The 26,740-nt window shown below is 34.6% G+C and overlaps 2 protein-coding genes across 3 annotated transcripts in view; one reads left to right on the forward strand and one right to left on the reverse strand.

The window, feature by feature from the left end:
• LOC123556730 (uncharacterized) lies at window positions 1–20,994 on the reverse strand. 2 transcript variants are annotated; one of them, XM_045347664.2, is made up of 8 exons: window positions 20,901–20,994; window positions 13,570–13,625; window positions 9,615–9,939; window positions 7,420–7,904; window positions 6,729–6,927; window positions 5,925–6,005; window positions 3,365–3,445; window positions 1–2,313 (listed from the first exon to the last, which is right to left on the reverse strand). In XM_045347664.2, the coding sequence occupies exons 2-8, from the start codon at window positions 13,587–13,589 to the stop codon at window positions 1,501–1,503; spliced, it is 2,004 nt and encodes a 667-aa protein (XP_045203599.2). In that variant the 5' UTR covers window positions 13,590–13,625; window positions 20,901–20,994; the 3' UTR covers window positions 1–1,500. The 2 variants fall into 2 exon arrangements, with proteins under 2 accessions (XP_045203599.2, XP_045203601.2); XM_045347666.2 differs by lacking the exon at window positions 20,901–20,994 and adding an exon at window positions 14,768–14,894.
• LOC123556731 (heat shock 70 kDa protein 12B-like) overlaps window positions 20,940–26,740 on the forward strand; it is an 18,621-nt gene continuing 12,820 nt past the window's right edge. The window contains exon 1 of the mRNA XM_045347668.2: window positions 20,940–21,029. The gene's annotated coding sequence lies outside the window, so the exon portion shown is untranslated. The remainder of the gene's footprint in view (window positions 21,030–26,740) is intronic.

Raw genomic sequence — 26,740 nt, forward strand, 5'->3', positions numbered from 1 at the left:
CAAAGTACATGTCCTTTATTTCTATTACTGTCTGTCATTGTTACAACGTTCAGTTCAGAACTATAGATATATATAACTGTCGGATAGAATAGTATAAGTTGTTAATTGTTTAATTTGTTCTAAAGTGAAATAAAAAATTGAAAAACCAGAAAAATACAATCCCTAGAGGTCAACACACGAGTTTTTTGACGAACTGGAATATGTGTTAAATCTTGGTAGATGGTCACCAAATGAAAATTTCTGTGAAATTATTTTCAAACAATGGTTTCCGACAAGAATAGTTTTAACATTATCCATTCCGTTGCTATGGCAACCATATTTCTGCATGGAATGGATTTCTTTGTACTGCTCTGAACGTGAACTACTCAGAATTCAGTCTAAATTGCACGAGGTGATGGAAGAAGAACGGTGCCTGATTATCTAAATGCCTTCTACCTTATGCTCAGACGAGCAGTAATGTAAAGAAAACAATTCAAGAAGCATTGAGCAAATATAGAAAACGCAACTAGTGTCACACATCACAAATCAGGTCACGATCAGTGAAAGGAGCGCCTGCTATACTTATCGGCAAGTTGGACGGTCTGTCAAGGCATAAATCGTATACGTTCTACATGACGTAAATGTCTAAATCATTACTAAAGCAAAAGACGCTAAACGATAAAATCACTGAATTTACCGAAATAATTGAAGAAAAAGGATAAGACTTTTCTTATTCACATTCCAATATATTGTAAGTTCTAACTACAGCTATCAACGAAGGTGATTAACACACTCACACACAGTTTTGGTACATGGAATGGACCTAGTGACCTGGACTGTGCCTTTTGCACGCCGTCCTTAAGTGTTGTGTGGTGCCCCTTACTTAGACTCAGCGTAGTTATATTTTCTTGTCCTTTGGGATCATGGAGTCCATCCAATGTTTATGGATAACAGAGTTCCACTTAATCCGGTGCTAGGGGGCGTGAGGATGCAACACATTTCATTACCTTTCACGAACAGACTCAGTCAAATCGAGTCTGCGATTATTGTAGCTTGGTTGCGTTCTATGCTTCAAAATGGTCTTCTTATAGATTTTGTTTATGAGGAAAACAAGTTTTAAATTATGAAATTTCTTCCGGTTTACTTAAACCTCAATGTCTGACATTGTCATTCAGACTACTAACAAGGATTTTCAGCTTTGCAAACCGATTCGGTGAGATTACCCGTTGATACTTGTTTAATGATAACGCTTCAAGGGATTTTGATATGGAACGGAAAGAAAATAACCTCCAAATCTGACACTGAAATTGGCCCTCTTGGTCTTCGGACGCTAAATAGTAATAGACGGACCGACGAGCAGGTGTGACTCTGGTATAGACCCAAAATACTTCGTTGTAAAGGGTGCAATACCTTTGGCACACTAAATATGTAATGTTAACACAGTCCCTGTTCCAGATCATATTGCAGAAAAAGGAAGTCTTAACGAAACTCTTTTGACACAAACCCGTTGAAAACGGTTATTTACAAATCTGCCATATCAAAAGTATGAAAGAAGTTGTAATAGTTTAAACAGTCATAATATTTGTTCCCTAACTGATCTTTCGTTGTTTGGCTTTCGGCACCGACGCTGTATAGAAGTTGATAAAATCTTCCCATTGCGTCTTTGCCAGGATAAGGTGGAAGCCGGCTCGTGTGAACATTGCTTGCATATCTAACTGAAGAACTCAGATTAGAATGTAAATTCACGTCTGTGTGTTTACCCGTAGTATCTCTTACTGTGCTACCCAATCGTGAATTCGATGACGTGTTTTTACCAGTGACAACATGTTGTTGATAATTCTGGTCATACTGACTTTGCAAGTGTTTACTACCTGGATTAGCACTTGCAGAAGTCTGGTCGATTCTTCCCTTGTCGTCGCGATCAGTATTCTGAGCTAGTGGTGCTGTCTGTGGACGGCTTTCAGCTGATTCCTTTATAGAAGCTGCAGTGTTTTTTCCTCTTCTATCTCGAGAGCTTGGCCTTCCCGGAGCACTCTGAGCCCGGCCATATCCCTGTGCAACCCCTTTACTTAACATCGCACCTCCTTCATGCAGATGAAGTGTCGGCCACACTAGGAATTCGATGGAAGCACCTGTCTTGGTGTAGTGTTTGTACACACTCGTATCAAAGACATCCCCTGCTTGAGGTTCAGGCCCAAATACAATTGGCGGATCTTGTACAGTCATCAGCCAACACAGCTCCACACACCCCTTTACAAATGGCCGAACTTGTTCATCTGACAGCAACTGAGCCATTTTATTACTCCGCAAGTTTTTCACTTCCTTAGTGTAACTCTGTAAAATATCAAAATACGATTCACATGCGAAATTTGATAGTTTTGTCTGATCAAAATATTTCCTTAAAAGGTCTAATGTGTAACGATTTGTGTCTTGAAATTGTTGCAAGTTACATTGTCTTTCAATACATTTTACAAAAATAACAATAAAATGTCGACTGTTCTATGTAAAACAAGAAAAACGTCAAGGCAGTTAAATAGTTTGAGGGTATTAGCTTGTCACAAAGTTTTTGTTGTTGTTGGATTTAACGTCGCACAAAGTTTTAATACGTGTACAAATATGTTTTGTAAACGTGATCATATTCTTAACTGCCATGAGATTTCTTTTTTCTTGCATGTCAGACGGGATTTTCAGCTGTTTTTCCGGGGCTGGAAAAACTCATTTTACACCCGACTCGCATGCCGAAATTTATGAATGAATGCGTCAATCCGCATGCTGCTAAAACAAAATAGTGCTTAAAAGGAAATCATATTAATTGAAGAATACGGTATGCAACAAAAAAAATCTATCATTAGCTGAAGGTTCGTATAGAAATATCTGGCTCTCGTGTAACTGTTTCTCAGTAATTCGACAGAGCCTCATTTACTCCCGAGCCAGATATTCCCATATGTACCTTTAACAAGTGAAAGATTTTTGTAAACTTAGCAATCGTAAAGATCGTATTAATAGAAATACACTTCATATTGAATAACTGGTACCAATGCCAATGCAATGACTTGTCAGTTGCTCAATTATAAGTTGTCCTAATAACGGATAAAATGTAAACCCGTATCTATTGTGCACTGTATAGGTCTATCTATCTTTATACTACCATTTCTAAATAAATTTTGTTTACATGGCACCATTACTACTTTCTTTTAAGAGAAATTAAAACTTTGTAGAATTGTATACCACGTTTTACCACTGGACTATACCACTGGGCAGTTAATTTAGCTTAGCTGAAAAATGACCAGCAAGATATTATAGGTCATCAACAAGTGTATTTTTATTATTTGCCTTTTCGGTCAGTCATAATAAGTGGTCAAGGGTGTCAGCACTCCTGTCTTACCTGGTATATTTCCGGCATGGTAACCTCTGCAGTCATTCTTCTTAAGTCTTTAAGCTGTTTATTAACATATTCAGGACAGTCCTTCAAAAGAATCAAATGAAAATGCAAACATTAATGTAAGAAACAAAATATTCCATGCATACTTGGTAAACAGACTGAAATAATTCTATTTTTAGCTATATAGTATATTTTAAGCGCTTGAAAAGGCATTTGTTCGAATGTGCTTATGCTAGGCATAGGAAATAGAGATCAATATAATTGCACCTTTACTAATCCTACCAGGTGTTCTGTATTACAAAAGTGGATCTATTGTGACATTTTGATACAAGCAAAACTGTATTATCTGCACTACTATTTACCTACTGGTACTTCGTTTTATTATTGGCTTGTTAAAAGTTAATTTTTTACCATATGTAAGTTGACAGAATCATAGGAACCATGTCTTGAGGGGTAAATCAAACACAAATGAATAAATCCTTAATGATTTTTTTGTGCAAAAAAGTATGATATTGTGTCTTAAACAGTTTTCATTTTCCACTCAATTGTGTAATTGCAAGGGAAGTAAACTAATAGATCTCTACTTATAAGTACTAGCCCAAGGCAAGAGTTGTCATTCTTTGTGGATCACAACTTTAAATTAAAAAATAAAACTTCTGTTATTGATATTAACAAAACTATCATAAACTTCACATTTGTGAAATCATTTTTGGTTATTTCAAGCACTTGGAAATTAATTTCTAGACTTTATTTAATGTAATTCTATTACTGAAAATTTTAAGGCCTATCTCTACTTATGCGTAAAAGTATTGTTTCATATCCTATGTTGATAAACCATGCAGCAGATAACTTTCAGTTCAATAACAGTTTGCTATATTAGCAAAAGTACGTTCTCTGCAAACGAATAAACACGTATATCACACAGACACTTGGGGTTTGGACCTCCACACACCCCATTCTCCGCCACCCCTGGTTAAGTTTAGCCAATATATTTTAGCATTTTACCATGTATTGAGCATAGGTGGCGATCATAAAACGCATTTCGTAACATTTCAGCGTGTTTTTAAAAAATGTATTTTTACCATCAATGTTCTCAGTATTACAAGATATGAAACATCGCACGAACAATGGGAACACTTGCTTGCGCTGGACCCTGGCTTTGTGTAGCACATGTCATGAACCTGGTACCAAAATTGTTACTCTTACGGTTGTGTTTAACCAGATCATCACATCTTAATGTAAACAAACCTCGTGTAACACGTGCTGAAGCGATAATCCAGTATACTGTAGTCGAAACGGTATCAATTTTGGTACCCGGCAACGATATGCGCAGTTCAAAGCAGGGATCAATTCGCAAGGAAGTGTTCCATAGAATTTAGATTGATTGATTTATATTATTTATTGATTTCTCGTCGGAATACAAATGACAGTTGTCGCGACCGGTGTCATTTGACAGAACGGTAACAGATCTGACGGTTGATACCAGTGATTCATTGGTAGGGGTTCATTCAAAAGTTAAACTGGCTATTGTTTCCCAGTGTTCGTGCGATGTTTCATATCTTGTAATATTGAGAGCATTGATGGTAAAAATACATTTTTTTAAAACCACGCTGAAATGTTACAAAATGCGTTTTATGATCGTCATCTATGCTCAATACATGGTAAAATGCAAAAATATATTGGCTAAACTTAACCAGGGGCGGAGGAGAATGAGGTGTGTGGAGGTCCGAACCCCAAGTGTCTGTGGTATATCATACTTTAGATGATTCAGTAACTTTAGGTACAGACTTATCCAATTTTTAAGAATTATTGAAATGTTCATATGATATGGGTAATATTGTTTTTAAAATTACGTAACATGATTATGTTACACAGGCACGGCAATCTCACTAAAGTACTTGATCTTCTAAACAAAGATCTGAAGATGACCCATTCACATTCATTTTTTTCTGTATTTTTGGATTTCCGAAATTGCTATTTTTATTTTCGCAAATCTATTTTTATTTGGACCAATCAGACGACTCGTTCCAACAAGCATTAGGCTGAACCATTAAAATAGCGTCAATTGTCAAAGGGTGAGAAAAATGTGCAGTCAGTCTGGGGCTCGAACCCGGGATACCTCGCAGAGAAGGCGAGTGCCCTACCGACATAGCTAACTGGCTATCTGACACCTTACGTGACCAAGTCCGTACCGTGACATATGATTTCTCTCAAAACATTAGGGCGTAGTAGCGGTGTGGTCGTTATAAAAATTGTAAATATGAAAAACCCAGGCTAAATATAGATATTTTAAACTTCTACTTTCACATACAAAATGTTGTAAGCAAGGCCCTGATTGGCCAGCGGAAGGGTAATTAGAACGAGGCTATCAATAGCACGTCTTCAGATCCTAAGCGTAATTGGAGATGTATGCAATAAAGTCGTTCTTGTACATATGATGATATAATATAAATCTAATATTTTAATCTGTTTATATGTTTAAATGTTAGCATTAGGTGATTTAGGAACAGTTTTGAACTTGTAAATATTATATTATTCAGCAACACCAGATAGTAGTTCTTACTTTGTCTGTACGTACGACTATGGCTGCTTTTAGTTTGTCAGCTTGATCCAGTGCCATTTTGTCACAATGGTCCTTTATATGCTTATGAAAAAGATTAAATCAAACATGAGATGTCGGACTTTAGTTTAGTTTTAGTTAAATCATATTATATTGCAATTATCACACAAGGCATGATAGTAAATGTATATGAAGACATGACAAGAGCTCGTAGAACACGAAATGCCCCCTTAATGCATTCAGTAACTGCACAAGGAACAGAAATCATTTGGTCACTGTGGACAAAAGTTCTACTATTCTTGGTAAAAGTGACCTTAACATTTGACCTATTCACCTCAAAATCAATAGGGGTCATCTGCTGGTCATAATAAACCTCTCTATTGAGTTTATGGATGTGGTTCGGAATCAAATAAAGATGCTATGATTGTCAGAAATACATTTTAACTTTGGTAGCGGGATAAACCAAAAACAGGGATTGGACAGGAAAGATATTTCTAGATGTCTGAAGGGTTTCTTAACCAAGGTCTGTGTTTTTTCTGGCATTGACCAGTTCCTTATGAAGGCTGATAATGTTATAAACAGAAATTGAGAAGTTACAGTCAAACAGATCACGTTGCCACAAACCTTTAACCAACACTATTACAATATCTGTTATATTTAACCAAATCAAGCAACATGATGTTTACAACATCTAATATTAGTGTTTTTACGTTTTTCTATTGTATCTTTAGATAATATTAATCAATTTTGAACGAGTAGTTCATTACGTAACCTCTATATTATGTAAGTATATATTAATAATAGTACCTTTAGTACAACAAGCAACATCTCAATGCTTTTTTGTTCCTTTTCAAAATATTCATTAAAAACTTCAAATGCATCTGTCCATTCGTTGTCGTACAGTTCTGCATATCTCTCAGCAAGTTTAGTAGGCCTGTTCTTATCACTCAGATCTGCTATATCAGGATTGTTGTCCGCTAGCTTTTTACCCATCAATCTACTTAGACTGAAAATAGAGTTATAAACAACTACATAATATGTAATCTGCAAAGATACGGAGTTCTTTAAAGTTGCAAATTATTTCGAAGGTTATAATAATTGTTTCAAACAAATAAATGTTGACAATACATAATATTCATCGGATTTGTGTACAAATCAAACTCCTCGTGGTTTAAAAACCGGTTTTGTTGGTCAGTTTCAATTAATACTGTTGCCGGAGGAAACTTTCACAGTGTCACATTCCAAAATTCTGACAATAGAAACAATGTGCTCATATGCGTGAGTGTTAAATCTGGGCTCCACAGTCATACAACTTTGGGTTAGACTTCTATTTATTATATACCATTCAAACTATTGTTGAACATTGTAACGAAAAGTAAACTAATCTTAATAACCACTGTTTCGAAATATTACGGTGGTATATCAATAAGTTAACGCAGATGTATTTGATATTGTGTTTACACATTTCATAGTTTAAATATTTACTGGAAAATGTTACCGTGTTTTGCTTTCTGAAAGTTCTTCTTCAAGTTTCGTCTTCTCCTTTTCAGTAGTTTCGTACTTTTTATGTGACTGAGACAACTGTAGTTTCAACTTCTCACATTCTTGGGCCATAGTAGCTAGATCTGCTTTGCTGAGCTTTACTGATTGTTCAAGTTCATTTCTCTTGTCAAATTCCTGCTTGCAATAATGTTTCAATTTTTCAACTTCTTTCTCGTATCTTTCATTTTCAGCTCTGAGCTTTCGGATTTCTTCAGAAAGGTTTTTCTTTTCATCAGCTACTTTTCCAACTTGTTCATTTACATTCTTCTGGATGTTTTCCAAAGACTTTTGAAGCTCTTTCTCTTTCCTCTTAATACTATTGTTAAGTTCAGCATTCTCTCCTTTTAACTCGTTAATGTCACTTTTTAACTTTCTGTTTTCATCTCTCAGATACTCATTTCCATCAGACTTAAAACGCTGATTTTGAATATCAACACTTGACTGTAAATAACCAGAAGAAAAATTAATATTCAATTTGGTAAAATCATTGTACATTGTACTAAATATATCCAATAAACAATACTTTTAAGTGGCTTATTGTCTGATTTAGCAGGGCTCCTAGCATTGAACCATGAGGTCATCAGCTATATTGATTAGATATCTAACCATATGAACGATGAGCAGAGGTAAATCAGACAATGGACCTCAAAAGGATTATAAGTTTATTTTCATTGTTACGCTAAAGCGGACGTCATAACTGGCCTCAAAATGTTCTCTTAATAGTAATGCTTCACATCCTTTTTTCGCTTAACTGACAAACAAATTTAGCCATTTTAGAATATTTATTTACGATCAGACTGAATGCAATTTTTGTGTAAAACTGGTTGTAGAAATAATTTTTGACAATATTGGCATTAAATGACTGGTACACCTATCAAATATAACTATATGTATAACAAGAGCTGTCTGTAAGACAGCGCGCTCGACTTTTCTCAGTGCTTGACTCTGAATTAGAGCTTTGCCAGTAAAAAAATTCAAAGTTAAAAAGGGACATAATTCTGTCAAAATTCAAATCAGAGTTATGGGAATTGTGTCTCCTGGTGTAGACTTTGATAGAAAATTCAAACTATTTTGAGTTTCAAGTCAAAAGCTTTAACAGTAACAGAGATATTTGACTTTATAAAAAAAAATTTTTTTTAAATTAAGTTAAAAAGGGGCATAATTCTGTCAAAATTCAAATTAGAGTTATGGGAATTGTGTCTCCTGGTGTAGACTTTGATAGTAAATAACTATTTTGAGTTTCAAGTCAAAAGCTTTAATAGTAAAAGTGATATTTGACTTTATCAAATATTTTAACAAAAATTCTAAGTTAAAAAGGGGCATAATTCTGTCAAAATTCAAATCAAAGTTATGGGAATTGTTTCTCCTGGTGTAGACTTTGATGGTAAATAGTATTTTAAGTTTCAAGTCAAAAGCTTTGATAGTAACAGAGATATTTGACTATCAAAAATTTTAACAAAAAATTCTAAGTTAAAAAGGGGCATAATTCTGTCAAAATTCAATCAGAGTTGTGGGGATTGTTTCTCCTGGTGTAGATTTTGATAGTAAATAAGTATTTTAAGTTTCAAGTCAATAGCTTTGACAGTAACAGAGATATTTGACTTTATCAAAAACTTTAACCAAAAATTCTAAGTTAAAAAGGGGCATAATTCTGTCAAAATTCAAATCAGAGTTATGGGGATTGTTTCTCCTGCTGTAGACTTTGATAGTAAATATCTAATTTAAGTTTCAAGTCAATAGCTTTGATAGTAACAGAGATATTTGACTTTATCAAAAACTTTAACCAACGGCGACGCCGACGCCGACGACTGAGAGTGCAATAGCTCTACATTTTCTTCGAAAAGTCGAGCTAAAAAGGAAAGTGGCTTTTGTTTTTGCGAGCTTTGAGTGGTTTTAAACAGGGCATGAATGGTTCCTTCTACCAGTTACATGAATGACGGTTTGATATCAATTATAAAGTCTCTATTTTTTTTTTTTTTGATTTCTCTAGAACTGTCTACTACTAGAAGTATGACCCTTTTTACAGTATGGAAATATGTGCAATAATTTCAGGATATATAATATACATTTCTATCAAAATGACAACATGTTTAGATTGAGTTCTTACTTAACATGGTTTTTTTTTTCAAAATGATAAAAGAAATCTTATACCTTCAGTTTTGATTCATCCGCAGCTTTGAGTTCATCCTTCGACTGTTCTACAAGTGGTTTGAGACCTTCAATGGTTGCAATTAGTTCTATTGTTTTCCTGAACATACTTGTGTCTTTGCTGGCCGAGTCGTCTGTGTCCATGGTCTGATGTTCCTGTTCCTGTTCATTTTCGAAACCCTTGCGTCCTAACAAACTGTTTTCAGGTACAGTTGTTGTATCGGTTGTTCCGGATCGAAACTGAGAAGACGATCGGTGGGCAACATAAGTATCGCCCCATGCTTTTCTTGGCACAAGTGTGCCAAACCTGGAATCCACACCCCTACCGCTGAAACAGCAATTACATTTCATAAAATCTAAATGCTACAATGTAATGAAAGAATATGGACAGGAATGTCCCAGTCTTGTCACACATAACTATAAACAACAGAGTCACACAATGCCAATTGGTAATGCACCTGCCAAGTTTTATTATCTCAGAAGAAAGAGTTCTTAAATATTTCTGATGTAACATCCACTGTAACTTGGACCTTAGGGCTATACCCAAAGTCGTTACTCAAACTCACACTCGACTCAAACTTGGGTAATTATCACTCAAGGGGACCTCAAGTAGATCATGCGGGAATGTGACTGGAGTTCGAATATTATATCCATAAATCCCATTCGATCTTAACTTTCGGAAGCGCAACTCGAGTATTGGTTTCATTGTACATAATGGGTTATCGTGTTTTTTTTTCGTAGATATATTTTCCAAGTCGTAAGTTGTCATCTGTTGCTTTTCTGTACGTTTGTCCATCCGTCCATTTGTTATATAATACGTCCGCCCGTCCGTCAGTCGGCCTACTCATCTGTATTAGAAGAATGAAATATATCCATAAAATAACGAGTTTATTTTTCGCTGAAATCAAATTTATTATTAAAATTTAATTATACTCATGTCATATATTGTTGGTGTTTTCCGAAAGCCAACCCGCGTAAATTTCAATTGTAACAAATATATCGTTTATAAAGTTAATGTTTCCAATGTCATTTATAAAATGAGATTTTTCTTAATGGCACATTAAATTTCGAGATGATGCGGGTGTTATTAAATCTTCTTCAATACGAATTAACCGATATCTGGGCCAGTTCAATGTAAATATTTGTTAATACAACGTTGACTATTTATCAATTTGTTTTGTTTTTCTTTGTTTCGTGTTCGTCGTCCTCATCAAAATGCATTAAAAACGAGCATAATATTTTTTCTCAAAAATACCTTACATAGATAATTATGTACTTTCGTTTTAAATACATATATAACACTGTTATCTTACCTTCAAATAAATTAAAAATTGTAGATTTATATTCTTAACTTTCATTATAATATCTGAGAAACACCAACATTCACTGACTCTCGGGAGTTGACTCGACTGTCACTCACCTTTATGAACACTAATCAAATCATTCCTGAGTAAAGGAATTTATTTAAGTCCACCCAATGAGCGGAGCTTGAGAAATATCTATGAATATAACCCTTTGACTACAAAGTCAATACGGCCTATGTAAGGCATTCTTAACCTTTAGCCTGCAGGCGACAAGTGATTCTGCCTTTGCGACCAGTGCAGACCAAGATCAGCCAGCACATCCGTGCAGGGTCATCTTAGTCTGCATTGTTCGTTATTCACTAATTAATTTTTAGTGAACGCCTCTTAAAACAATAAATGGCACTGCCTAAATTGAATGATTTTAGAAATTTAACTGGGTAAAGGTTAATAAATTGAGCGGAAATGCTTTTTGTATTAACAGTCAATGTGACCATGCACTTTGACCCACTAAAATCAATAGGGTCATCCCTTGCTCATGTTAGTGTTCCTGCTAAGTCTGATGAGCTTAAGAAAAACGGTTAAGTAGAAATGTTTACGTCAAAAAAAATCACTATGCGCTTTACATTTGACCCACTGACAAAAAAACAAAACAAAACAAAACAAAAAAAAACAAAAAAACGCAACATAAAAGTAGCCACTCTGTCCATGAGCAATATCCCTGTCAAGTTTGAGCATCTCGTGCCAAAGGTTTTCCAGATGCTGAGTGAACACGGCAATTAAAGGCCTAGATCCACTACTATATACGTGTACCCCAATGCAGCCTTATCTGCTGCTTATCAGCGATTATGTAACAGTAGCAAACTAGAGGACAATGAGCACAGAAGGGGTCCCCGGTAGACTATGCAGATGTGTGCAGTAGAGTTAAAAGCAATTCACTTTCCCTCAGTGAATGTAGAATAATAATTATATCATTATAATACTATTCGTATTAAAGCATTATAATCATGATGATTATAATAATAATAATAAAATTTAACAAAAAATATCTGCTAATATAAATAATGGGGGAGCATTTGTGCAAAATAATATAAAAATCTCTTACTGATGGCAGATTTATGGACCGGACACCGAACTGCGGACGGACAGAATGCCGGACGGACTTACGACGGAAAAGTGCGATCATACAGTCCCCAAAACTTGTTTTCAACTAGTAACTAATAAGCGAGATAATACCACCATGTATTACCTTCCAATGTCTTCTACAGCTACTTATGTACCTGACCTTGAGTTTTCAACCTTAGTCCCCATAGGGTCAAAATTTTCAATTACACTTAGTAAAATAATAATAATAAAAAAACACAACATTAAGTTCTTGCTGACCGGGTATGAGTAAATAAATGCCATCAAAATTGAGGTGGATCATCCAAGGTGATAAGGAAGAGTATAATAAATTCTATACTTTAAAACACAAAAGTATTAGCAAACTTAATCTGAGGCAGGGAGGAGCAGTCCAAGTGACCTTGCTCTTATGTTGCTAGGTGTGTCGTATAATGTCGATACGGTAAGTATCTGTTTAACGTCGTTAAAAACCCAAGACGTTGTTCATATCTCACACGTCAGGACTGGCAGGCGCATAGATGCCTCACCTTTTTTATCACAGAAAACAATATGACACACACACACACGCACGCACACACACACACACACACACGCACACACACACACACATCTACTTTTCGTACTGGAATCCGTTAAAATGTGGAAGTATTTCGCTCCACAAACTCTTCGCAAAGAGGACAGAGGCGTCTGGACCCGCGACCTTTAATTGTCCATGCTTGAATAACATCTATGTCGTGTAAATATACGCTTCACGGTGATCATGTTGGAAAATGTCGGCGTAGTTCGCACCAAAATATTTTGAAACAAACTGACAAACCAGTCGGTTGAAATACAAACGGATCGGCAGACACAGTCCGACAGACCAGCGTGTCGACCAACCAACAATAAAATGACTACCATGATAATACCATACCAGCTCAACTTCGTTATCAACATGATACGAGGATGACCCTTAGGCCTAAAAAAATTCTTTGTTTCCGGTAACATGCTAAAAAAAATTAGGGTAGGTAAGTCGGAAAAACTTTTTTTTTAGATTTTTTTTTATTAAGGGAGATTTTTCAGAAAGTAATTTTGTGTCAAAAACTGAATACAAACAAGGGGGTTATGTCTTTAGAGCATCAGTAAGTTGATTTCTAACATCATTGAGCATGTTTAAAGCATAAAAAGTGCAGTTTTGCAACTTTCTGTCAAAAAGTTGAAAAACAATTTCTCCAAGGCCATTAAAACATTTAGGGTCGGGCCAAAAATTTAGGGTAGGTCGGGATACCGGAAACGAACAATTATTTTTACGCCTTATAGAGCTCCTTAAAACTGAAATATCTACATACTAATGATACTTCGCTTTAATAACCGAACTGTTAAATGTTTTTCTGTCCTCTCCAATTTGTCGTTTCTACCGACACATCTTTCTACAAGAACGAAACTGTCACAAATTGGTCTTTTATAACTATCTATAAATTACAAATTTGAAGGCATTATAAAACAATTTCTTTGAAGAAACAAGTATTTTTGCAAAAGATAAAACGTGTACTTACCGGCCTAGTGAGTATGCCATTTCACATTTCGTTGGTGAGTCTTTTGATAGCAAAATCTGGAGAGAAACGTGTTCAGGCTTAAATCCTTGTTAAAACATGATTTGGTATACAAATATATGGAATGAGGAAGTAAATTAACTCTACAAAAACTTCAACCATTCAATATAATCTTTTACCTGTGTGCAATATTAGCGGATAGGTAACTTAAACTTAATTTAAACTGTAACAATGTAAATTCTGAAACGGATGAACGACTGTGAAACAATTTTCTGTCTATTCTATATAAGCGAAAAGTCGTGAATTAAAGTAAAGGTCCTTCCCATAGAAAATATGATGAAATATATGTAAATTGATAGAAAAAAGACGTATTTGTCCATGTGCAGGATAATGGACATCGTTTTTTGATTTACGAAATTTTGTATAGCAATGTAAATACACGCCGACTCATTTTCAAATGCGTACCGACACCATTTTTTCGTGTAATTAAGTGGATGCTACAATCTAGTCTCTTTAAACATCTGTACATTTTCATGTGCATAATTTGAACATTTAATACAAAAACTATTCCGCATCCTAAATTATGTGTAAGCAATGGCAATGCTAGTAGTACGAATCTTTTTGTATTCTATCCTGCATAACAGAGTAAAACTTAATTGCATCATGATACGAAAAAAAGTCGTATTGTTCAAATACAAAAGAAAATGGATGAGTATTTCGAAAATCAGCAAGTAGCGTCTTCTCAACTGATGACTGACAGAAGACAGTGTACATGTATACGTAAGAAATCGTTCTCCACCTTCAGATCATAACTATGGAGAAGTTGTTAGTAACTGGTTAGGTTAACTGACCGTCGTTATGTAAATGAAAGATGCTGAAAAGCTACTTGAAACCCAGTCAAATAAACAGTCTAGTGAAACGTTGCTATTATAGCATGTTATATATTTACATGAACTGTTTGCTCTGTTATGCTGTTTATTTAACATATACATCTTCAAAAATGAAATTTTAAATTTTATTTATTTATTTTATAGTTATTTTACATGTTAGATCGATATATTTTCGATAAAAATATACTGCATGATTAGAAGCACAGGAAGGACTGTCCAAATGAGCAGCAAAATGCAGACCGGTAGCAATAAAAACATGTAATTAAATATTCAAAGATGATCGCTAGTCAGTGCAAGCTGAATGAAATTACCTTCGCAATGTTTCTAGACACAGTGGGTACCTTTAATAATGTCCCCGACCCAACAAACACTGGCAATAAACGTCTACAATACCATGCTCCACAAGTGAGTTATTAGTCCAATAAACACCATCAAAACCATGTTCCAATTTCACATGCAAATGAGCCAATGGATCCCTAATTACATAATAGACCGATAATGGAACACATTGCTGATCTCGTAAAGCCAACATAAAAGATCGCTTAATGGAGCGCATAAAAGATCGCTAAAGGGTCACATTGCTGATCTTTTCATGGAATTATGCATAATAAATCGTTTATCAGAACGACTAAATCTTGACAACTTTATTTTACACAAGGTTATATCAGAACACATAATGTAATATCAGAACACATAATGTAATATCAGAACACATAAACATAATGTAATATCAGAACACATAATGTAACATAATGTAATATCAGAACACATAATGTAACATAATGTAATATCAGAACACATAATGTAATATATCAGAACACATAATGTGATATCAGAACACATAATGTTATATCAGAACACATAATGTAATATCAGAACACATAAACATAATGTAATATCAGAACACATAATGTAACATAATGTAATATCAGAACACATAATGTAATATCAGAACACATAATGTTATATCAGAACACATAATGTTATATCAGAATGATCTTATTGATCTCAAAGGTCTTGTTCCAACTTTCTGTCTAGTATTGAAGGACCAACCTACTGTATTGAACTGAGAAACTTTCTTACAGAATGTGATTTCAAAACAGTTCTATGGATCATACTTTATGTTCATAAAGGATGTCAAACAGTTCTATGAAGCTGATTAATGTTCATTCTGATGTCAAACAGTTCTATGGAGCATACTTAATGTTCACTCTGATGTCAAACAGTTCTATGGAGCATACTTAATGTTCACTCTGATGTCAAACAGTTCTATGAAGCATACCTATTGTTCATTCTGATGTCAAACAGTTGTATGGAGCATACTTAATGTTCACTCTGATGTCAAACAGTTCTATGAAGCATACCTATTGTTCATTCTGATGTCAAACAGTTCTATGAAGCATACCTATTGTTCACTCTGATGTCAAACAGTTCTATGAAGCATACTTAATGTTCACTCTGATGTCAAACAGTTCTATGAAGCATACCTATTGTTCACTCTGATGTCAAACAGTTCTATGGAGCATACTTAATGATCACTCTGATGTCAAACAGTTCTATGGAGCATACTTAATGTTCACTCTGATGTCAAACAGTTCAATGAAGCATACCTATTGTTCATTCTGATGTCAAACAGTTCTATGGAGCATACTTAATGTTCACTCTGATGTCAAACAGTTCTATGAAGCATACCTATTGTTCATTCTGATGTCAAACAGTTCTATGGAGCATACTTAATGTTCACTCTGATGTCAAACAGTTCTATGAAGCATACCTATTGTTCATTCTGATGTGAAACAGTTCTATGGAGCATACTTAATGTTCACTCTGATGTCAAACAGTTCTATGAAGCATACTTAATGTTCACTCTGATGTCAAACAGTTCTATGAAGCATACCTATTGTTCATTCTGATGTCAAACAGTTCTATGGAGCATACTTAATGTTCACTCTGATGTCAAACAGTTCTATGGAGCATACTTAATGTTCACTCTGATGTCAAACAGTTCTATGAAGCATACCTATTGTTCATTCTGATGTCAAACAGTTCTATGGAGCATACTTAATGTTCACTCTGATGTCGAACAGTTCTATGAAGCATACCTATTGTTCATTCAGAACTGTGGAGCATACTTTATGTTCACTCTGATGTCAAACAGTTCTATGGAGCATACTTAATGTTCACTCTGATGTCAAACAGTTCTATGGAGCATACTTAATGTTCACTCTGATGTCAAACAGTTCTATGAAGCATACCTATTGTTCATTCTGATGTCAAACAGTTCTATGGAGCATACTTAATGTTCACTCTGATGTCAAACAGTTCTATGAAGCATACCTATTGTTCATTCTGATGTCAAACAGTTCTATGGAGCATACTTAATGATCACTCTGATGTCAAACAGTTCTATGGAGCATACTTAATGTTCACTCTGATGTCAAACAGTTCAATGAAGCATACCTATTGTTCATTCTGATGTCAAACAGTTGTATGGAGCATACTTAATGTTCACTCTGATGTCAAACAGTTCTATGAAGCATACCTATTGTTCATTCTGATGTCAAACAGTTCTATGGAGCATACTTAATGTTCACTCTGATGTCAAACAGTTCTATGAAGCATACCTATTGTTCATTCTGATGTCAAACAGTTCTATGGAGCATACTTAATGTTCACTCTGATGTCAAACAGTTCTATGAAGCATACCTATTGTTCATTCTGATGTAAAACAGTTCTATGGAGCATACTTAATGTTCACTCTGATGTCAAACAGTTCTATGGAGCATACTTAAAGGTGGTCAATCACATTTAAACAACATTTAATGTCATTTTTTACTTTTTGTATATTCTGGTAGAGAATTATTTAAGGAACAAAAAGACCGATTACATAGAGTTAGATTCCTATTTGAAATGTATATTTTATTATTTTTATAAAATTTTGTAATTACTCCCCTTTAATATGAAAGTGTATAAAAAGCTGGGTATTTCTTTTTATTTCGATACAATGTCTAGTTTTACATTTGCATTTGATAGACATATTAACTATTGAACAATCTGAACCAAAATGCAAGTTTAAAAGCTGTGTGTAGCTATTGAATTCATTTATTTCCAATCTATCTTGGTTGCGCAACCAAGATAGGTAAAGGGAGGTAATAATAATTTTTCAAACTTGTGTTTCTAATGAATTCCATCTAAATACATAATTTTTAATGCAAAAATTTTACAAATATATTACAATATGTCTAATATTTATACATTTCCTTAGGCAAAGTATGTTTATCAAATTTATACTTATGATATATGATAAAAAAAAAATCTATCTTGGTTGGGCAACCAGGATAGGAAAATGAAATTTTAAAAATACCTCCAGTGAAAATCTAATTTGTATTAAGTGTTAACTGAACATAAATGAGTGTAAATGATCAGATGCTAAAGTTTCGAACAAATCCGTTACATGGCCAAAATCTGATTATCCACCTTTAATGTTCACTCTGATGTCAAACAGTTCTATGAAGCATACCTATTGTTCATTCTGACGTCAAACAGTTCTATGGTGCATACTTAATGTTCACTCTGATGTCAAACAGTTCTATGGGGCCTACTTAATGTTCACTCTGATGTCAAACAGTTCTATGAAGCATACCTATTGTTCATTCTGATGTCAAACAGTTCTATGAAGCATACCTATTGTTCATTCTGATGTCAAACAGTTCTATGGAGCATACTTGATGTTCACTCTGATGTCAAACAGTTCTATGGAGCATACCTATTGTTCATTCTGATGTCAAACAGTTCTATGAAGCATACTTAATGTTCACTCTGATGTCAAACAGTTCTATGAAGCATACTTTATGTTCATTCTGATGTCAAACAGTTCTATGGAGCATACTTAATGTTCACTCTGATGTCAAACAGTTCTATGAAGCATACTTGATGTTCACGATTTTAAAATATATAACGTAGATAATAACTCCATAAAAATCATTTATTTATTTATTTGTTTATTTATTTATGTCTCATTCATTTACAAACATATAAAATTACATACAGACTAAAACAATTGTAAATGACCGTTCTAAATGGAACTATAAGAGACAATATACATACTCACATTTAAAAACATACCATATAACTTATAAATTCATATTAACTTAATTAAGAATTAAAATATAAAATCATGTGTACTACATGTATATTCAATATCATTTATGAATAAAATTCCTCTGGTATGACACTATAAAAAAGTTGACAATGACTAAGTGACTACATGAATACATCTATGGATGTTGAGTGAGTACACGAATGCACGTATGTTGAGTAACTGATCGAGTGAGTACATGAATGTACGGATGTTGAGGTAAGTAGCCGAGTGGGTACATAAATACATGTGAAGATGACGAGTAGATGATCAAATGAGTACATGCATGTACAAATGCTGAGTAACTGATCAAGTGAATACATGAAAGTACAGATGTTGAGTGAGTACATGAATGCACATATACTGAGTAACTGACCAAGTGAGTACATAAATGTACGGATGTTCAGGTAGGTGACCGAGTGGGTACATGAGTACATGTACAGATGTTGAGTAGGTGACCGAGTGAGTACATGAGTGTGTGGATGTTGAGTGAGTACATGAATGCACTAATGTTGAGTACCTGACCAAGTAAGTACATGAATGTACAGATGTTGAATGAGTGCCCGAGTGGGTACATGAATATATGTACGGATGTTGAGTAAGTGTGTGTACGTGTGTGTGTGTGCGTGTGTGTTCGAGTTAAACGTCTTTTTCAACAAGTTTAAGTGACTAAAAGAGTACACGAGTGTGTACGGATGTTAAGTGACCAAGCGAGTACACGAGTGTACCGATGTAGAGTAAATGACCGAGTAAGTATATATTACCTGTATAAATGTTGAGTAAGTGACCGCGTGATTACATTTTATATTTATTCATTTCTTTCATATGGTATCATCTATGTAAATAACTTCTAATAGAATATATAGCATTGTGCATATCCGCTCTTAAGATACAATAAAAGGTCATTGTGTCATTCCTTTCTAGTACACTATAATTACTTTTAAGTATTTACATAAGAAACATAATAACAATGTTAATCTTACAGAGAGTAATTGTTACATATTCTGAAGAAAACAGCAAATACTGTTTGTTAAAAACTAGTTAAAACAAGGAGTGTAAGACCTGATCATGAAAATCTAAGCAAAGGCTGTTATAATTATTAAATATATAGCTTAAAACACTTATCATCTCATATCAGATGAGAAGAACTGATTAGCATTGTTTTTATGCATTTACCTAAGATATTTTCTAACCTTTAAAAAATATTATATTACATATTTAATACACAAGACATTATTTATATATAAATTCATTCCTTCTTCTCAGAGGGAGAGACATTGTCAGACAGTGTCTGTTGAATTGATACAAGCTTGCCTAGCCGAAAATGGCTAAATTACTTCTCTGATTAACAAATAATTTGTCAACTTAATTAGGGAACATTTGCCCGAAGATTGCAGGTTCAAAATTGAGCCACCTATATTGTTTTTGCAAATAAATAAGGCTTGGCTAACTACACTTTGATATTTAATTAAGTTTATATCAAATACATTTATCACAACGGGAAATATTCAGATATGTATATCCGGTATCTGTTTTAACTGAAAATAAGGTTATCACCACGTAATCTTTAATTTAATTTTAATTTGGCCCGTTAAACATGCTCCCTCAAGGAAACTTGCTGTTAATAAATTAAAGTAAAAAAGTTAAACTCTAATCCATGCAGATATTCTCAGGCTAAGCAAGAGCAAGTGGATTCACTAAATTCAATAAGCCTAGTCCAATAAATTTTAAAAAGGACGTTTTGGGACATCGTGATAACTTTTGCTATGTTAAGTTATGTTAGGAAATTCCCAAATGAAAGAATTTGAATGTTGACATTCAAGCATGAAATTGTCCCATGGCGCACTGACATTTTTGAATGTAGGTCCCCAATATTTTTTGTTCTGTTTCTGCAATTTAGTGCCATCGGCGGTGCACCTGTGTAGGGGAAGAAATCCTGTTCACAACATATTTCCGAAGATTTAAAGTGTCTTTGCGTCATAATATAATTATTCAAATCACTAAGTTTTTTATTAGAGCGAAGGCGAATTTTGAAGGCTGATCTGTATTTTTGACTTTTTTGGATTATTTAAATGTTTTCGTTTTCGTAACAGTGAAATACAAATATGGCCAAGGCTTTTTAAGGAATATCCAGATAAGCCAAACGAGTTTAAGCCAAATTTTTAACCGAAAGGCTAGAAAGCGCCCAAGAAAATACCTACCAGATTTATTAAGAGGAGGATGTAGCCTGATGTTTAAGATCAAACGTGCGCCCTACCCATGACATACATGATATTCTAAAGTATTGTATATAAATAATCAAATACCTTTATTTATCCATTTAAACCCTTTCCGCGGCACCTTTCCACTAAAAGCGAAAGTAGAAATATTGGGATTTTCCATTTTTTAATTGAAAACGAGGCTATCCCGCGAGGGAGGTAATCTTTTTGGGACAGGTAATATTTGTATTAATCTAAAGCCTTGAGAAAACGAATAAGAGGTTGTATCTATTTACTTAATGTATCTTACAAGTATTACTGTCAGCAGATGTGTGTTTGATAATACTTGTCTCCGATATTTAAACTGTCTGCCTCATGAATATTGTTGGTGGTACAGTGTTCGGACATGTCTATCGATACGTTCTAACTAGAACAGCTACAACGGATACTGGTATTTGCCTATAGCAGTGTTTATTAGACAGTGCTAGCATGTACATCTTTATTGTAATTACTGCATTTGAATTATTCAACAAGATAAATGCTTTGTGTGAAAAAGAGGCAGTTTAATCCACTTCCGGTTTTTATTGAAAACGAAAGTAGAAGTAGAAATTATAGTAGGTAACAGGTACCAGGCATGCTGGGTCGCGTTAAAAAAATTAACCAAACCCTGACCTTTAGTCAGTATATGTACCTACTGCATGGAATATTTCATACGGATGTTTTTCAGGTCTTTCAATGAAAAACTCTTTACTGCGTTACTTTGGATATTTACCTAAAAGGACATGCTGCCCTTGCCTATATATGACTATCCTATTTATTTCAATTCAGGTCGAAACAGAATAGAAAGAGATTAAAGTGTAAATGGTTTGAACAGGCACAAGAAAAGTCACAAATTATCTATATGGCTTAATCTTCCTATATAGTATATGATATCGGATATTACAATGCAATTTAATAATGTCATGATGCTTTTAGCTTTTTATACGCCCGACTGGACGTATTATGTTATGGTCCTGGTGTCCGTCCGTCCGTTAGCAGTTTCACGTCCGCTCTGTAACTCTTCAACCCCATGTAGGATTTCAAAGAAACTTGACACAAATGTTCACCACACTGAGACGACGTGCAGAGCGCATGTTTTGGATGTCGCAATTCAACTGCTTGAAGGATTTCAAAGAAAATTGGCACAAATGTTCACCACAGTGAGCAGTCAGGGGTGTAACTGTTCTAAGTTATGTAACCTATTTCAGTTATTTTTTCAAGCATTTTATAACCTGTATTAGTTATAAAATATAAGTTAACTCGGGTAAGTTATTCAAAAAAAGTCTTTTTGCTCTTCTCACAAAGTGACCTATACAGTGAAATAAGTAGCAATCTGTGGTTAATCAAATTCTCTTTTAGTCTGATCATGACCTGATAAGCATAATGGGATGCTAAGAGTTTTATAGCTTTAAACCTTTTGCGTAAAACCGAGACCACTTTTCTGTGGTACAACATGGATGGTACATCCACTTTTTAGATGTATTTTGACATAACTTTACCTGGTAAGAATTTTTTGTGGACTTAAAAATTATTTTTTTTTGGAATTTCTTCTTTTTGTTGATCCTGTCCTTTGGGCTTCAACAGTCACGTTCTTTAAATTTTGCTCCCATCCTGTGATGTAACCCTTTGGGCATATCTTGCTCCACTTGGCGGCGCTCTTGGTTTTTTTTTTTGTGTATTTCGTTGTGTTATTCTGGTGTTCAGTCAAATGTGCCATAACAAAGTTTCAGAAGTTTTATGTGAGCTTTTAGGCCCGCATGCCATGTAACTAAGCTAAATTAACAATGCCTGATAGAGAAACATAGAACTGATTCAAACAAAACATATTATTCAGAATTGGAATGCACATCATTAGCAAAGATTCTGTGTTGGAAGACGAAATACATGTTTGTTATGTGGATTTGGGGTGTGCACAACAATGTAGCACATTTTGTTGTGTTGCCAAGGTGCATGCATGCACCAACACTAAACAACAATATAATTTATTTTATCTTGACATGTGAACAGAAATGAAATGGCATACCATTGAGAAACAATGAAGCATTTTGTTTTACATTGGTGTGCCCACCAATGTGCCAATGTGGCAACAAAATTTATATGTTGAGACTGTATGCGCCTGCACAAAAAGAAATTTTGTTCTTTTGTGTTCCATGTTTGGTTATGTTGTTAGTTTTGTTTTTTCACATTGGTGTGCACTCCAAAACGTCACACACAAAACTTTCAAAATTTTGTAAATGCCTGTTGGTGGGCAAGCAACAAAATGAGCGTCAAAAACTAGGTGCATGCCAATGCAACATAACAAAAGTCCTAATAAGCCTGTATAATAAATAGTTAGAATTTCATATTAAGCCAATAACAATTTAATTAATAATACAAAATGATGGGCCGATGGTCTAGTGGTAACACGCTTGACTTTCAATCCAGAGGTCCGGGGTTCAAATCCCAGTCCAGACACTGGAAATTTCTGAAATGCTCTAGAGTGTCTCCCACCTAACTAGAGGTCTGTACTGGTTCTTCCCAGGAAAGACAGCTTCGTGTGTATTGGTGCTATACACTGGGCACGTTAAAGAACCAGACTTTCTATTCGCAATATTCGCTAAGTTAGCCGGACACGTCTATATCTAAAACGTTCTCTCTGTCTGTTTGGGGGGGCTTTATCTCACTCTGTCCCTCTGGTCAGATCGCTCTGTGTCTGTACTAGTGGAGGATGAATTTCGCGCCCTCTGCTATATGTAAAACGTCTTTGAACATGTTTATCATGAAAAGGGGGCTTAGTAATATAAATCTAGTATAATAATAATAATAATAATCATTATCGCATCCCAATGGTTTGAAAGGTGAAAGAGAATTTCTCAAAACCCATATGATTTTTGAAGTTTTGTTTTCTGATTGAAGAATGTGTCACTTTGATGTGTGAATCCCCATTACTTATTACTAATATAGGAAGGATTTATTGCAGAACTTGGAATAATATCTCAGTCAAGTTTGATAACCAGCTGGATTGTCCTAGTGGCTTTGAAATAATGGCCTCTTGATAATAAAAATTGTGAAAAGTGACAGTTTCCTCATGCTATATAACTTGAGCAGTTCTCCAATAGGCATCTAACTATGTTACAGTGTTTATGGGCGCAGTATTAAAGCCAATTTTGATAACCATCCGTAGCTCTTACCTATAATTTTCATAATACTTCTTCACAAAGTTTATGGGCAATAATACCTTGGCCAAGTTCAGTAACCATCCACACTGTCCCAATGACTCTGGAGTTATGGTCAGTGAATTACTGAATATAAAGAAAATTGATAGTATCCACTCATTAACTTGGGTAGTTCTGACTAAGTGTTCACAAAACTTAGTCACATTATTTATTGGTATTATATCCTAGACAGGCCCAGTATCCAGTATCACTGTTGAGATTGTGAATATTGGCCGTGTCCACTATAAATAACTTCAGCAGTTCTTTTCCAGTATTCACCGAACTTAGAATGTTTTATGAGCATATTATCTTGACCAAATTCAATAACCAGGTAGATAGTCTTTGTTTTCTTAAAATAGAATTACGTTTCATGAATTAGAAGAAATTGAGAACCAGTCAAAAGTACTTTGTTGTGGCAAATGTACAGTTTGGCACTCTTGTTTCATTATGTTTTTTACAATGATTGTGCATCTAACATTATTCTACAGATGTAAATCATTTAAAAAATTATGTCATTTGAGCAGTTCAATATAAACATGTTTATTAATTGATATCAGTGAACCAAATATTTAATATACTAACTGACTGATATTTTCATCTGTATCAATTATGAATAATAAACATGTTTTTATCTATCTGATCAACTGGCCACATTATATATATAATTATCTTAAATGATTAGAACACTTGGTGTTTAAAATAATACAAAACATGTACATTTCAAATATTTGAAAGTCCTTCAAAGTGAAAGTAGAACTGTCTGAATTACAGAATATTTCTGTATTTCAAATTATCATCTTTTGTTACTTTGACTACTTGGGACTTATTTTATATTTATTTTAATACACAAGTTTGTACCCATACAAAAGAGGAACAGGAAATTTGGATATTATCCTAGGAACTCCCAGGATCCTTGGATATAAATGCCTTAAAAATATCTCATGAATTCCAGGCATATTCTTTGGGTTAAAAAAAGATGAGACAATAAATTCCAGGATTTTCCTGTAGACAGTAAAGAAAACAGGTTCTCAGAATAATGATAAGAAACCTTCATGCAGTATTGTCTTGTTAATACCTTAGGAAATGGCTGGACAGTTGTTCTGTCTGCAAGAAATTGCAGGAATTCCTGATGTCAGGAAATCTCAAGTCAGTTATCTGGTGTTCAGAAAATCTCATGAATTTTTAAGTCAGGACATCTCAGGACAATTATCCATTCTTGAGGAAATCTCAAGTTTTTTTTTTCAATTTAGGAAATTTCTGGTCAATTATCCTGTGTTTGGGAAATCTGAGATATTCTTTAAGTCAGGACATCCCTGGACCATTATCATGTGTGCAGGAAATCTGAGGAATTCTTTTAAGTCAAGACATCTCAGGACAATTATCTGGTGTTCAGGAAATCTGAGGAATTCTTTAAATAGGAAAATCACAGGTCAATCATCCTGTGTTCAGCAAATCTCAGGTCAGTTATACTGTGTTCAGGAAACTTAGGTCAATTATCCTGTGATCAGGAAATCTCAGATTAATTACCCTGTATTCAGAAAATCTCAGGTCAATTATGCTGTGTTCAGGAAATCTCAGGTCAATTATCATGTGTTCAGGAATCTCAGGTCAATTATACTGTGTTCAGGAAATCTCAGGTCAATTATGCTGTGTTCAGGAGATCTCAGGTTAATTATCATGTGTTCACTGAAAATCTCAGGTCAATCATACTGTGTTCAGGGAATCTCAGGTCAATTATACTGTGTTCATGAAGGAAACTTCAGGTCAGTTATGCTGTTTCAGGAAATCTCAGGTCAATTATCATGTGTTCAGGAAATCTCACGTCAGTTATCCTGTGTTCAGAAAATCTCAGGTCAGTTATCCTGTGTTCAGCAAACCTCAGGTCAATTATACTGTGTTCAGTAAATCTCAGACAATAGCCAGTGTCAATTATACTTTGTTCAGAAAATCTCAAGAATTTTCTATGTTAGGAAATCTTAGGTCAGTTATCCTGAAACGAACACAGGCTGTGTTCAGGAAAACTCAGGAATGTTTTGTCAGAGAATCTCAGGAAAATTGCCCTTTCTTCAGGAAATCCTGAAGTCGGGAAACTTTGGGACAGTTGTCCTGTCTGCTTGACTTTCGAGGAATTCCTTATGTCAGGAAATCTTACATGTACTGCTTTTTTTCTGTGAATGGGGCAATTCTTTTGTCAGAAGTTATGTCCCTTAAAGTCCTGTCATCAGGACATGTTTGCAGCCTTTGTTAAAGAATCAGGATCAGCCTGGGTTTTCCTGAGAACAGGAAATACGTCTGCATGGATAAAACATAGACTGGTAACATATGCAATCATAGTCTCTTCATATATACTTACCTTCACTGTGAGAACCAGGTTAACTTATCTTTCTGCCGAATGATGGTACTGCCCGGCATTTAAAAAAGAGCTGACAGTTGACAGCGCGCTCGACTATTCTCAGTACTTGATTATGATAGTATATTATAAGCTATGAGTAAAACTTTAACAGTACAATAAGCATATTTTTAGTCGAAAAGGGGTCATCATTCAGTCAAAATGCTTGATAGAGTTGTCTGCTCCTGTTTACAGAACGGGGTCATGATGGTAAACAAGTATGCAAAATATCAAAGCAATAATTCAATGGACTTTGAAAATATTTGGGGTGGTACGCAAACTTTAACATTTGTGTGACTCTAACGTTAACGCTCACAATCAGATTT

Source organism: Mercenaria mercenaria, chromosome 5 (assembly GCF_021730395.1).
Source record: "Mercenaria mercenaria strain notata chromosome 5, MADL_Memer_1, whole genome shotgun sequence".
Taxonomy (NCBI): Eukaryota; Metazoa; Mollusca; class Bivalvia; order Venerida; family Veneridae; genus Mercenaria; species Mercenaria mercenaria.

Excerpts from the sequence above, each read along its gene's own strand:
- LOC123556730 (XM_045347664.2), bottom strand. The coding sequence starts at position 13,589 with ATGGCATACTCACTAGGCCG. Across the intron at positions 7,905-9,614 it reads CGGATGAATCAAAACTGAAG|TCAAGTGTTGATATTCAAAA; the intron begins GTATAAGATTTC and ends GGTTATTTACAG. Across the intron at positions 6,928-7,419 it reads CTTTCAGAAAGCAAAACACG|TCTAAGTAGATTGATGGGTA; the intron begins GTAACATTTTCC and ends CTCTATTTTCAG.